Genomic DNA, 12,112 nt, shown 5'->3' with positions numbered 1-12,112 from the left:
ACATACACTAAGTTGACTGTGCCTTTTAAACAGCTTGGAAAATTCCAGAAAATTATGTCATTGCTTTAGAAGCTTCTGAAGCTTCAATTGAGTCAATTGGAGATGTTTTTTGAAAATTTTGCAAATGTATTACTCAGTACTTTGAAGCACCTTTGGCAGCGATTTACAGCCTTGGCACACCTGTATTTGGTTAGTCTCTCCCATTTTTCTCTGCAGATTATCCAAGCTCTGTTAGGTTGGATGGGCCACTCAAGGTCATTCAGACTTGTCCCGAAGTCACTCCTGCGTTGTCTTGGCTGTGTGCTTAGGGTTGTTGTCCTGTTGGAAATTGAACCTTCACCTTAGTCTGAGGTCCTGAGTGCTCTGGAGCAGGTTTTCATCAAGGATTTCTCTGTACTTTGCTCCGTTCATCTTTCCCTCGATCCTGACTAGTCTCCCAGTCCCTGCCACTGAAAAACATCCCCACAGCATGATGCTGCCACCACCATGCTTCACCGTTGGGATGCTGCCAGGTTTCCTCCAGATGTGACTCTTGGCATTCAGGCCAAAGGAGTTCAATCTTGGTTTCATCAGACCAGAGAATCTTGTTTCTCATGGTCTGAGAGTCTTTTGGTGCCTTTTGGCAAACTCCAAGTGAGCTGTTGTGCCTTTTACTGAGGAGTGGCTTCCCTCAGGCCACTCTACCATAAAGCCCTGATCAACAAATTGGATGCAGTCGATCACAGTGCCACCACTGTGACCTGTACGCTCTCGTTGGCTGGCCCTCACTTCATACTCGTTGCCAAACCCACTGGTTCCAGGTCATCTACAAGACCCTACTAGGTAAAGTCCCACCTTATCTCAGCTCACTGGTCACCATAGCAGTACCCACCTGTAGCACGCGCTCCAGCAGGTATATCTCTCTGGTCACCCCCAGGGCCAATTCCTCCTTTGGCAGCCTCTCCTTCCAGTTCTCTGCTGCCAATGACTGGAACGAACTGCAAAAATCTCTGAAACTGGAAACACTTTTCTCCTTCACTAGCTTTAAGCACCAGCTGTCAGAGCAGCTCACAGATCACTGCACCTGTACATAGCCCATCTATAAATAGCCCAAACAATTACCTCATCCCCTACTATATTTATTTATTTTGCTCCCTTGCACCCCAGTATTTCTACTTTGCACATTCACCTACTGCAAATCTACCATTCAAGTGTTTTACTTGCTATATTGTATTTACTTTGCCACCATGGCCTTTTTTTGCCTTTACCTCCCTTATCTCACCTCATTTGCTCACATTGTATATAGACTTATTTTTCTACTGTATTATTGACTGTATGTTTGTTTTACTCCATGTGTAACTCTGTGTTGTTGTATGTGTCGAACTGCTTTGCTTTATTCTTGGCCAGGTCGCAGTTGTAAATGAGAACTTGTTCTCAACTAGCCTACCTGGTGAAATAAATAAAATAAAAATTGGTGGAGTGCTGCAGAGATGGTTGTCCTTCTGGAAGGTTCTCCCATCTCCACAGAAGAACTCTGGAGCTTTGTCTAAGTGACCATTCAACTTATTTTTTATACATTTGCAAAAATGTCTCTAAACCTGTTTTCACTTTGTCATTATTGGGCATTGTGTGTACATTGAAGACATTTTTTTATTTAATCCATTTTAGAATAAGGCTGTAATGTAACAATGTGGAAAAGTCAAGGGGTCTGAATACTTTCCCGAATGCACTGTATGTTGAAGTGGATGGGGCTCAAGCTGCATCCCTGTCTCACCCCACAGCCCTTAGGAAAGAGATCAGTGTGTTTTATTGCCATTTTGTTTGTGTACAATTTTATGTGATGTCGTGCTTTCCCCCAACACCACTTTCCATCATTTTATAAAGCAGACCCTCATGTCAAATTGATTCAAAAGCTTTTTTTTTTTTTTTTTTTAAATCAACAAAGCATGAGAAGACTTTGGTTTTGTTTCAATATGGGTGTGCAACGGTGTATATGTTTTATCATTTTGTTTAGTATACCATCAACACCACAAGTCTTTTTGTGTTGGGAGGGTTTGTATTTTGTCCTGTAGTTCATCCAATGTAATTGGAGAATCCAGTGGGTTCTGGTAGTCTTTAATATCTGATTCTAAGATTTGTAATTGATCATGGAAATTGTTGTAATTGATCATGTATATGTTTTTGTTCTTTGTAAAATGGATAAAAGGTTGGAGAAGTGGTTTATCTATAAATCAAATTTTTGGACAAAATATTTACTAAATAAACTGAAGTAACAATAAAATAACAACGAGGCTATATATAGAATGTACCCGTATCGAGTCAATATGCAGGATAGGCTGTCTTCATTAAAGTATGGGGATTCTAGTGGGGAGATATAGGTAGGATGGAGAAGCTGTCTTCATTAAAGTATGGGGATTATAGTGGGGGGATATAGGTAGCACACAGGAAGACATTTTTCTCTGAGATAATTTCCTTGTGAATTTCTAGCCAAATGTTCCTGTTTTTGATTAATAGTGACTTAGTTCTGCTCTTTACTAAATTAGCCTACTTGCTGAGTCTCTTCTGTTTTTGCTCCTGGTAGTATGGTGATGGGACTACCAGCTCTCTGTAACCTAGAGGGCAACCAGTGGGTTCATCTCCCTTCTACCCTGTATCACACGTGGTAGTATGGTGGATGGGACTTCCAGCTCTCTGTAACCCACAGGACAACCAGTGGGTCCGTCTCCCTTATACCCTGTATCACACCTGGTGGATGGGACTTCCAGCTATCTGTAACCTAGAGGGCAACCAGTGGGTCCATCTCCTCTATACCATGTTTCTTGTAGGATGACAATGTCTGTATTTCTGAAGTCCAGGTTCCTGCTCTTTAGGCCAAAGGCAGATGACCTCAGGCTTGGATATTCCAGGATGAGATAGTAAAGGCTTTGTGTTCCATAAAGTGTCCAATGTTGTGTGGTTTGGCCTCAGACCAGTAAGTGTGAGCAGAGCTTACTGAGTATCTGGTACATGCCATTTTCTTGGGCTAGTGTAAGAGTGGGGGTTGGGCCTGTTTGCCTGCTCGAGGCCTGGGCGTATGAGTGACTTCATGTTGAGGCCATCTTTGTGGGAGTCTGGGGGCATGGGGTGGGCATAGGTCTGATCTGAGGGGGCCTAAATGGGGTATGACCCCCCCCCCTTTCTCTCTCTCTCTCTCCCTCCCTTTCTCTCTCTCTCCCTCCCTTTCTCACACTCCCTCTTTCTCATTTTAATTCAAGGCATTTTATTGGCATGGGAAACGTATGTTTACATTTGCCAAAGCAAGTGAAGTAGATAATAAACAAGTGAAATGAATGATAAAAATGAACAGTAATCATTACTCACACGTGCCAAAAGAATAGACATTTCAAATGTCATATATATATATATATATATATATATATATATATATATATATATCTCTCATGTTTCCCATGCCAATAAAGCATATATATATATAATGTGCAAATAGTGAAGTACAAAAGGGAAAAAGAATAAACTGAAATGCATTTCTCTCTCTCCCCCTCTCAATTCAAAGGGCTTTATTGGCATGGGAAACATGAGTTTACATTGCCAAAGCAAGTGAAATATAATCTCTGTCTCTCTGTCTCTCTCTCTCTCTCTGTGTCTCATCAGACCAGTCATGTGTCAGTCCTTTCTGTCTTTTAAAAAAAAGAATTAAGCACACGTGGTACACTGTGAACACCATGGATGCACCCTCTCCAGTGTATAGCGCACAGCCATCTATCCAGTCATCTATCTAACACTTAGCTGTCGTCTTTCTGGATCATCCATTATTAATATGTATTCCTGTGGGAGCTGGGGTTGATTCACTACTAAAGCTGCTAGACGGTAGAGGCGGAAAGGATCAGGCAGTGTGCTTTCATAGCTGTAGTCTTTCCCGTCTCTGCCAGCTCTGCTGTCAACACTGAACACTAATGCAGACACATGAATAATGAAACAAGTGTCTGACTAGTCTACAGCTGTCTGTCCCCGCTGTTTGTCCCCGCTGTCTATCCAGACAGCTCTGGGTTAATGATAACAATAATAAGTTATATTTCTTTATAACATAGAAATATATCCTGTATTACACCTCTATAAACCTTTTATTACCCCTTCGTAACATGTTTCTAACCCCTCTATAACAGGGGACGAGGCACAACCTGACAGTGAACCTGACCACTCTGAGGGTATGGTGTTATGCCTGTGGGAAAGAGGTGTTCCTGGAGCGTAAACTGGGCCCTCACTGCCCTGTCCCCAGCACCAAGACCCTCACTTCACCTCAGACCAACAACACACAGGTAATATTACCATCTGGGACAAATATTGATTGATACCTGAATCTCAAACCACAAATGAAGTTCCCTCGGGATAAATACAGTTGTCTATATCTAAGGCCTAAACAAACGTCCACAACCCCAACCAAAATCATGCCAGAACTTGAAAATTGTACAATTCACTCTATAGATATACATATTTTGAGACCACGTTGAAAAGTAAATCATTATTCAGTTATGCAATGTTTTCTTTCACTATGGAATGCTGTCAAAGCGTTGAGACATTCTGCTGTTGTCAATTCCTCATGTTACTTTTAATGTTGCCTAGATAAGGATGGTTCTGATATGGTTCTAGACGAGGATGCTTCTAGATAAGGATGGTTCTGATATGGTTCTAGATGAGGATGGTTCTCGACGAGGATGGTTCTCATATGGTTCTCGACGAGGATGGTTCTCAGATGGTTCTAGACGAGGATGGTTCTAGACGAGGATGGTTCTCGTATGGTTCTGGACGAGGATGGTTCTAGACGTGGATGGTTCTGATGTGGTTGTCTTCTGTTCCAGGAGTGTACCAGGGCGCAGGGCAGTCCCACTTCTCTGAGACTGCCCCCTACTAATGGCTGTGAAGACCTGGGCATGGAGACGGAGGAAGAGGACGAGCTACGCGCCCGAGGTACGCCTTCATCTGACTGGACCAATGCTCAAGCTAGCATCAGCCATGCTCTCTCTCTGCTGTTCTGTAGCGAGATCAAACTCTTTGTGTCCGTCTCCTCTGTAGGTCTGACGGGACTGAAGAACATAGGGAACACCTGCTATATGAATGCAGCCCTGCAGGCCCTGTCCAACTGGTGAGGCCCGTAAGACAGCTCTGAAGTCATCCAGGTGTTCCTATGGAAAACTCCCGATTTTGGCGCAAGAAGTCGGAAGTATTTTGAATTTGAAGTGTGCCATATTGCTGAATGGCACCAAAAAAAATTGCTAAGGATCATGGTCGGCAGTGGCTGTAACTAGCAAAGGATCATGGTCAATGTAGTCGTTTTTCGTCCTGCCTGACAATAGTCAACTCAACCAGAGAGTTTTTCTAAACCTAGAGGCGCGACATCGGGGACGCTTAGCGAAACGGACTATGCCGGGGGTTTGTGAAGTCAATGAGAGATGTGAAAAAAAATCTTCCTTTTAGTTGTTCATTTTCTCAAAGTATAAAGGTACAACCTAGATTCAAGCCGATGTCTTAAGCAGTTTAACATTTATTACTCCAACCTCGTGAATGTGACAGACACCTTTTTTATTTTAGTCAAAAACTGCTTCATATCGAAGGAGTGCATTTCATTTGATTGCCTGCACATGCGCAGTTCGATGCGAGACAACCGTTTGACCCGACGATGTGTTTCTACCAACGTTGCCATGACATCGCCTACTAGTGTGACGGGGGGATTTCTATTGGAGAAGCAGTGTCTGCCTACCGGAAGCCTTTCGATGAGCCCGCTCATCGTAGCTCGGTTAGGCTAGATTGGATTACCTCATATTAATTAATTAATTAAATTTATTAATTAATTATACAATAGTTTAAGAAACACAATCAAGATTATCTTTATAATTTATGCAACTGCATAATTTTGTCATAATAAAAAAACAACCGACAAATGAAGTTTGGCATTCAACATTTGTTTGATTTATAATTTCATACTAAATTGATATTTCAGTGTGAGCGTAATCCTCCTTCTCCATGCCATCTTCGGTCGCCCGCTGTTTTTCCCCCCTCGGTCCCGGCTGTTTTCCCCCCTCGGTCGCCGGCTGTTTTTCCCCCCTCGGTCGCCGGCTGTTTTTCCCCCCCTCGGTCGCCGGCTGTTTTTCCCCCTCGGTCGCCGGCTGTTTTCCCCCCCCTCGGTCGCCGGCTGTTTTCCCCCCCTCGGTCGCCGGCTGTTTTCCCCCCTCGGTCGCCGGCTGTTTTTCCCCCCCTCGGTCGCCGGCTGTTTTTCCCCCCCCTCGGTCGCCGGCTGTTTTTCCCTCCCCCCTCGGTCGCCGGCTGTTTTTTTTCCCCCCCTCGGTCGCCGGCTGTTTTTTTTTCCCCCTCGGTCGCCCGCTGTCAACCACATAGACGGTGCATTCAGAAAGTATTCAGACCCCCTTTGATTTTGTTATGTTATAGCCTAATTCTAAAATGGATTGAATACATTTTTCCCTCATCAATCTACATGCAATACCCCATAATGACAAAGCAAAAATATATATTTTTTGCAAATGTATTAAAAATGAACTGATTTACATAAGTATTCAGAACCTTTGCAAATGAGACTTGAAATTGAGCTCAGGTGCATCCTGTTTCCATTGATTGGAGCTTGAATGGAGTCTACCTGTGTAAATTGTATTTTATTTTATTTTACCTTTAACTAGCCGAGTCAGTTAAGAACAAATTCTTATTTTCAATGACGGCCTAGGAACAGTGGGTTAACTGCCTTGTTCAGGGGCAGAACAGATTTGTACCTTGTCAGCTCGGGGATTCGATCTAGCAACCTTTCAGTTACTAGTCCAACGCTCTAACCACTAGGCTACGCTAGGTGTGTTTATTGACCTCTCTGTCTCCCCCTATGCGGTCAGGTGTGTTTATTGACCTCTCTGTCTCCCCTAGCGGTCAGGTTCCTGTCTCCTATGCGGTCAGGTGTGTTTATTGACCTCTCTGTCTCCCCTATGCGGTCAGGTGTGTTTATTGACCTCTCTGTCTCCCCTATGCGGTCAGGTGTGTTTATTGACCTCTCTGTCTCCCCTATGCGGTCAGGTGTGTTTATTGACCTCTCTGTCTCCCCCTATGCGGTCAGGTGTGTTTATTGACCTCTCTGTCTCCCCCTATGCGGTCAGGTGTGTTTATTGACCTCTCTGTCTCCCCCTGTGCAGTACGTTGTTTGTTTCTGTGCGTGTATTAAGATGTATGACCTCTCTCCTTTCTACAGACTTCCTCTAACCCAGTTCGTCTCTCTCTCTCTCTCTAGTCCTCCGCTGACCCAATTCTTTGTGGAGTGTGGAGGTCTGGTGAGGACAGACAAGAAGCCTGCTCTGAGTAAGAGCTACCAGAAACTGGTGGCAGACCTCTGGCACAAGAACAGGTACACTGCTTATCCTCACGCTGTCCTCTGAGTCAGTCCTCGTCACCTGGGTGCTGTCCATCCGTCCATTCAGACAGTTTAGAAGAGTATGTTTGGGTTCATTTCACAGATTCTGCAGGCCTCATCAATGAGCGGGTTAGCCTATAGTGGTCTCTGTAGGCCGTCCTAACCTTGTGCTGTGGTCTCTGTAAGCCGTACTAACCTTGTTCTGTGGTCTCTGTAGGCCGTACTAACCTTGTTCTGTGGTCTCTGTAGGCCGTACTAACCTTGTTCTGTGGTCTCTGTAGGCCGTCCTAACCTTGGTCTGTGGTCTCTGTAGGCCGTCCTAACCTTGGTCTCTGTAGGCCGTACTAACCTTGTTCTGTGGTCTCTGTAGGCCGTACTAACCTTGTTCTGTGGTCTCTGTAGGCCGTCCTAACCTTGTTCTGTGGTCTCTGTAGGCCGGACTAACCTTGTTCTGTGGTCTCTGTAGGCCGTACTAACCTTGTTCTGTGGTCTCTGTAGGCCGTACTAACCTTGTTCTGTGGTCTCTGTAGGCCGTCCTAACCTTGTTCTGTGGTCTCTGTAGGCCGGCCTAACCTTGTTCTGTGGTCTCTGTAGGCCGGACTAACCTTGTTCTGTGGTCTCTGTAGGCCGGACTAACCTTGTTCTGTGGTCTCTGTAGGCCGGACTAACCTTGTTCTGTGGTCTCTGTAGGCCGGACTAACCTTGTTCTGTGGTCTCTGTAGGCCGGACTAACCTTGTTCTGTGGTCTCTGTAGGCCGTACTAACCTTGGTCTGTGGTCTCTGTAGGCCGGACTAACCTTGTTCTGTGGTCTCTGTAGGCCGGACTAACCTTGTTCTGTGGTCTCTGTAGGCCGGACTAACCTTGTTCTGTGGTCTCTGTAGGCCGGACTAACCTTGTTCTGTGTCTCTGTAGGCCGTACTAACCTTGTTCTGTGGTCTCTGTAGGCCGTCCTAACCTTGGTCTCTGTAGGCCGTACTAACCTTGGTCTGTGGTCTCTGTAGGCCGGACTAACCTTGTTCTGTGGTCTCTGTAGGCCGGACTAACCTTGTTCTGTCTTCTGTGGTCTCTGTAGGCCGGACTAACCTTGTTCTGTGGTCTCTGTAGGACGGACTAACCGTGTTCTGTGGTCTCTGTAGGCCGTACTAACCTTGTTCTGTGTCTCTGTAGGCCGTACTAACCTTGTTCTGTGGTTTCTGTAGGCCGTCCTAACCTTGGTCTCTGTAGGCCGTACTAACCTTGGTCTGTGGTCTCTGTAGGCCGTCCTAACCTTGGTCTGTGGTCTCTGTAGGCCGTCCTAACCTTGTTCTGTGGTCTCTGTAGGCCGTCCTAACCTTGTTCTGTGGTCTCTGTAGGCCGGACTAACCTTGTTCTGTGGTCTCTGTAGGCCGGACTAACCTTGTTCTGTGGTCTCTGTAGGCCGGACTAACCTTGTTCTGTGGTCTCTGTAGGCCGGACTAACCTTATCTGTGGTCTCTGTAGGCCGGACTAACCTTGTTCTGTGGTCTCTGTAGGCCGGACTAACCCTGTTCTGTGGTCTCTGTAGGCCGTCCTAACTAGAGGTCGACCGATTAATCGGAATGGCCAATTAATTAGGGCCAATTTCAAGTTTTCATAACAGTTGGAAATTGGTATATTTTTGGACACCGATTTTCTAAAATGTTTTCTTTTTACACCTTTATTTAACTAGGCAGGTCAGTTAAGAACACGTTCTTATTTTCAACGACAGCCTAGGAACGGTGGGTTAACTGCCTTGTTCAGGGGCAGAACGACAGATTTATACCTTGTTAGTCCAACACTCTAACCACCTGCCTTACATTGCACTCCACGAGGAGCCTGCATGGCAGGCTGACTACCTGTTACGCGAGGGCAGCAAGAAGCCAAGGTAAGTTGCTAGCTAGCATTGAACTCATCTTATAAAAAACAGTGAATCTTAACATAATCACTAGTTAACTACACATGGTTGATGATATTACTAGTTTATCTAGCGTGTCCTGCGTTGCATATAATCGATGCGGTGCCTGTTAATTTACCATCGAATCACAGCCTACTTCGACAAACGGGTGATGATTTAGCACTGTCGTTGCACCTAACCATAAACATCAATGCCTTTCTTTAAAATCAATACAGAAGTATATATTTTTAAACCTGCATATTTAGTTAATATTGCCTGCTAACATGAATTTCTTATAATTAGGGAAATTGTGTCACTTCTCTTGCGTTCCGTGCAAACAGTCAGGGTATATGCAGCAGTTTGGGCTGCCTGGCTCGTTGCGAACTGTGTGAAGACCATTTATTCCTAACAAACACCATAATTAATTTGCCAGAATTTTACATAATTATGACATAACATTGAAGGTTGTAACAGGAATATTTAGACTTAGGGATGCCACCCGTTAGATAAAATACGGAACGGTTCCGTATTTCACTGAAAGACTAAACGTTTTGTTCTCGAAATGATAGTTTCCGGATTCGACCATATTAATGACCAAAGGCTTGTATTTCTGTGTGTTATTATGTTATAATTAAGTCTATGATTTGATATTTGATAGAGAAGTCTGACTGAGCGGTGGTAGGCAGCAGCAGGCTCGTAAGCATTCATTCAAACAGCACTTTCCTGCGTTTGCCAGCAGCTCTTCGCAATGCTTCAAGCATTGAGCTGTTTATGACTTCAAGCCCATCAACTCCCGAGATTAGGCTGGTGTAACCAATGTGAAATGGCTAGCTAGTTAGCGGGGTGCGCGCTAATAGCGTTTCAATCGGTGACGTCACTCGCTCTGAGACTTGGAGTAGTTGTTCCCCTTGCTCTGCAAGGGCCGCGGCTTTTGTGGAGCGATGGGTAACGATGCTTCGAGGGTGGCTGTTGTCGATGTGTTCCTGGTTCGAGCCCAGGTAGGGGCGAGGAGAGGGACGGAAGCTATACTGTTACACTGGCAATACTAAAGTGCCTATAAGAACATCCAGTAGTCAAAGGTATATGAAATACAAATGGTATAGAGAGAAATAGTCCTATAATTCCTATAATAACTACAACCTAAAACTTCTTACCTGGGAATATTGAAGACTCATGTTAAAAGGAACCACCAGCTTTCATATGTTCTCATGTTCTGAGCAAAGAACTTAAACATTAGCTTTTTTACATGGCACATATTCCACTTTTACTTTCTTCTCCAACACTTTGTTTTTGCATTATTTAAACCAAATTGAACATGTTTCATTATTTATTTGAGGCTAAATTGATTTTATTGTTGTATTATATTAATTTAAAATAAGTGTTAACCAGTATTGTTGTAATTGTCACTATTACAAAAAAAAAAAAATTGTCCGATTAATCAGCCGAGGCTTTTTTGGTCCCCCAATAATCGGTATTGGCGTTGAAAAAAATCATAATCGGTCGACCTCTATTCCTAACCCTGTTCTGTGGAGTTGTAGGCCGTCCTAACCTTGTTCTGTGGTCTCTGTAGGCCGTCCTAACCTTGTTCTGGTCTCTTTAGGCCGTCCTAACATTGTTCTGTCTCTTTAGGCCATCCTATGTGATCCCTACCAATCTGTTCCAGGGGATCAAGGCTGTTAACCCCATGTTCAGAGGATACTCCCAACAGGTAGGTGTGTTCTCATTCAGTCTGGTAATATGGTCGATATTCAGGATATCTAGTACTCCCAACGGGCAGGTGTCTTCTCCAGGGATGTTAATACTCCCAACGGGCAGGTGTCTTCTCCAGGGCTGTTAGTACTCCCAACGGGCAGGTGTCTTCTCCAGGGCTGTTAGTACTCCCAACGGGCAGGTGTCTTCTCCAGGGCTGTTAGTACTCCCAACGGGCAGGTGTCTTCTCCAGGGCTGTTAGTACTCCCAACGGGCAGGTGTCTTCTCCAGGGCTGTTAGTACTCCCAACGGGCAGGTGTCTTCTCCAGGGCTGTTAGTACTCCCAACGGGCAGGTGTCTTCTCCAGGGCTGTTAGTACTCCCAACGGGCAGGTGTCTTCTCTAGGGCTGTTAGTACTCCCAAACAAAGCGTAGTAGATACAGCTCCTACAGCACTGGAACCATTCATTTACTTCTCCAGACAAAGAGGACTCCATTGGAGAGGGAGAACTCATCTGGGATTAACTTCGTTAGCTTGATAGCTAACGTTAGCAGCTTGCCTCACGCAGCACGACGCATCTCCTAGACATAGAGTTGATCAGGCTGTTGATTGTGGCCTGTGGAATGTTGTCCTACTCCTCTTCAATGGCTGTGCCATAGTTGCTGCATATTGCCGGGAACTGGAACACGCTGTCGTACACGTCGATCCAGAGAATCCCAAAACGTTCTCAATGGGTGACATGTCTGGTGAGTATGCAGGTCATGGAAGAACTGGGACATTTTCAGCTTCCAGTAATTGTGTACAGATCCTTGTGACACAGGGCCGTGCATTATCATGCTGAAACATGAGGTGATGGCGGCGGATGAATGGCACGACGATGGGCCTCAGGATCTCATCACGGTATCTCTGTGCATTCAAAGTGCCATCAAATAAAATGCAATTGTTCGTTGTCCGTAGCTTATGTCTGTCCATACCATTACCCCACCGCCACCATGGGGCACTCTGTTCACAACATTGACATCCGCAAACCGCTCGCCCACACGACGTCACACAAGTGGTCTGCGGTTGTGAAGCTGGTTGGGCGTACTGCCAAATTCTCTAAAACAGTGTTGGAGGTGGCTTATGGTAGAGAAATGAACATTAACCTCTCTAG

General features: G+C 45.0%; 1 protein-coding gene across 2 annotated transcripts in view; it reads left to right on the top strand.

The window, feature by feature from the left end:
• The window catches only part of LOC106569751 (ubiquitin carboxyl-terminal hydrolase 33), a 56,716-nt gene that overhangs the window by 15,234 nt on the left and 29,370 nt on the right, over window positions 1–12,112 (top strand). For both annotated transcript variants that reach the window (XM_014141332.2, XM_014141333.2), the window contains exons 5-9: window positions 4,143–4,295; window positions 4,836–4,944; window positions 5,050–5,119; window positions 7,259–7,372; window positions 10,900–10,978. In XM_014141332.2, the coding sequence (XP_013996807.1) occupies window positions 4,143–4,295; window positions 4,836–4,944; window positions 5,050–5,119; window positions 7,259–7,372; window positions 10,900–10,978 (525 nt within the window). The remainder of the gene's footprint in view (window positions 1–4,142; window positions 4,296–4,835; window positions 4,945–5,049; window positions 5,120–7,258; window positions 7,373–10,899; window positions 10,979–12,112) is intronic.

This window comes from Salmo salar, unplaced genomic scaffold (assembly GCF_905237065.1).
Source record: "Salmo salar unplaced genomic scaffold, Ssal_v3.1, whole genome shotgun sequence".
NCBI lineage: Eukaryota > Metazoa > Chordata > Actinopteri > Salmoniformes > Salmonidae > Salmo > Salmo salar.
Note: the sequence above shows the minus strand (reverse complement) of the source record. Positions and strands in the feature narration are given on the sequence as shown.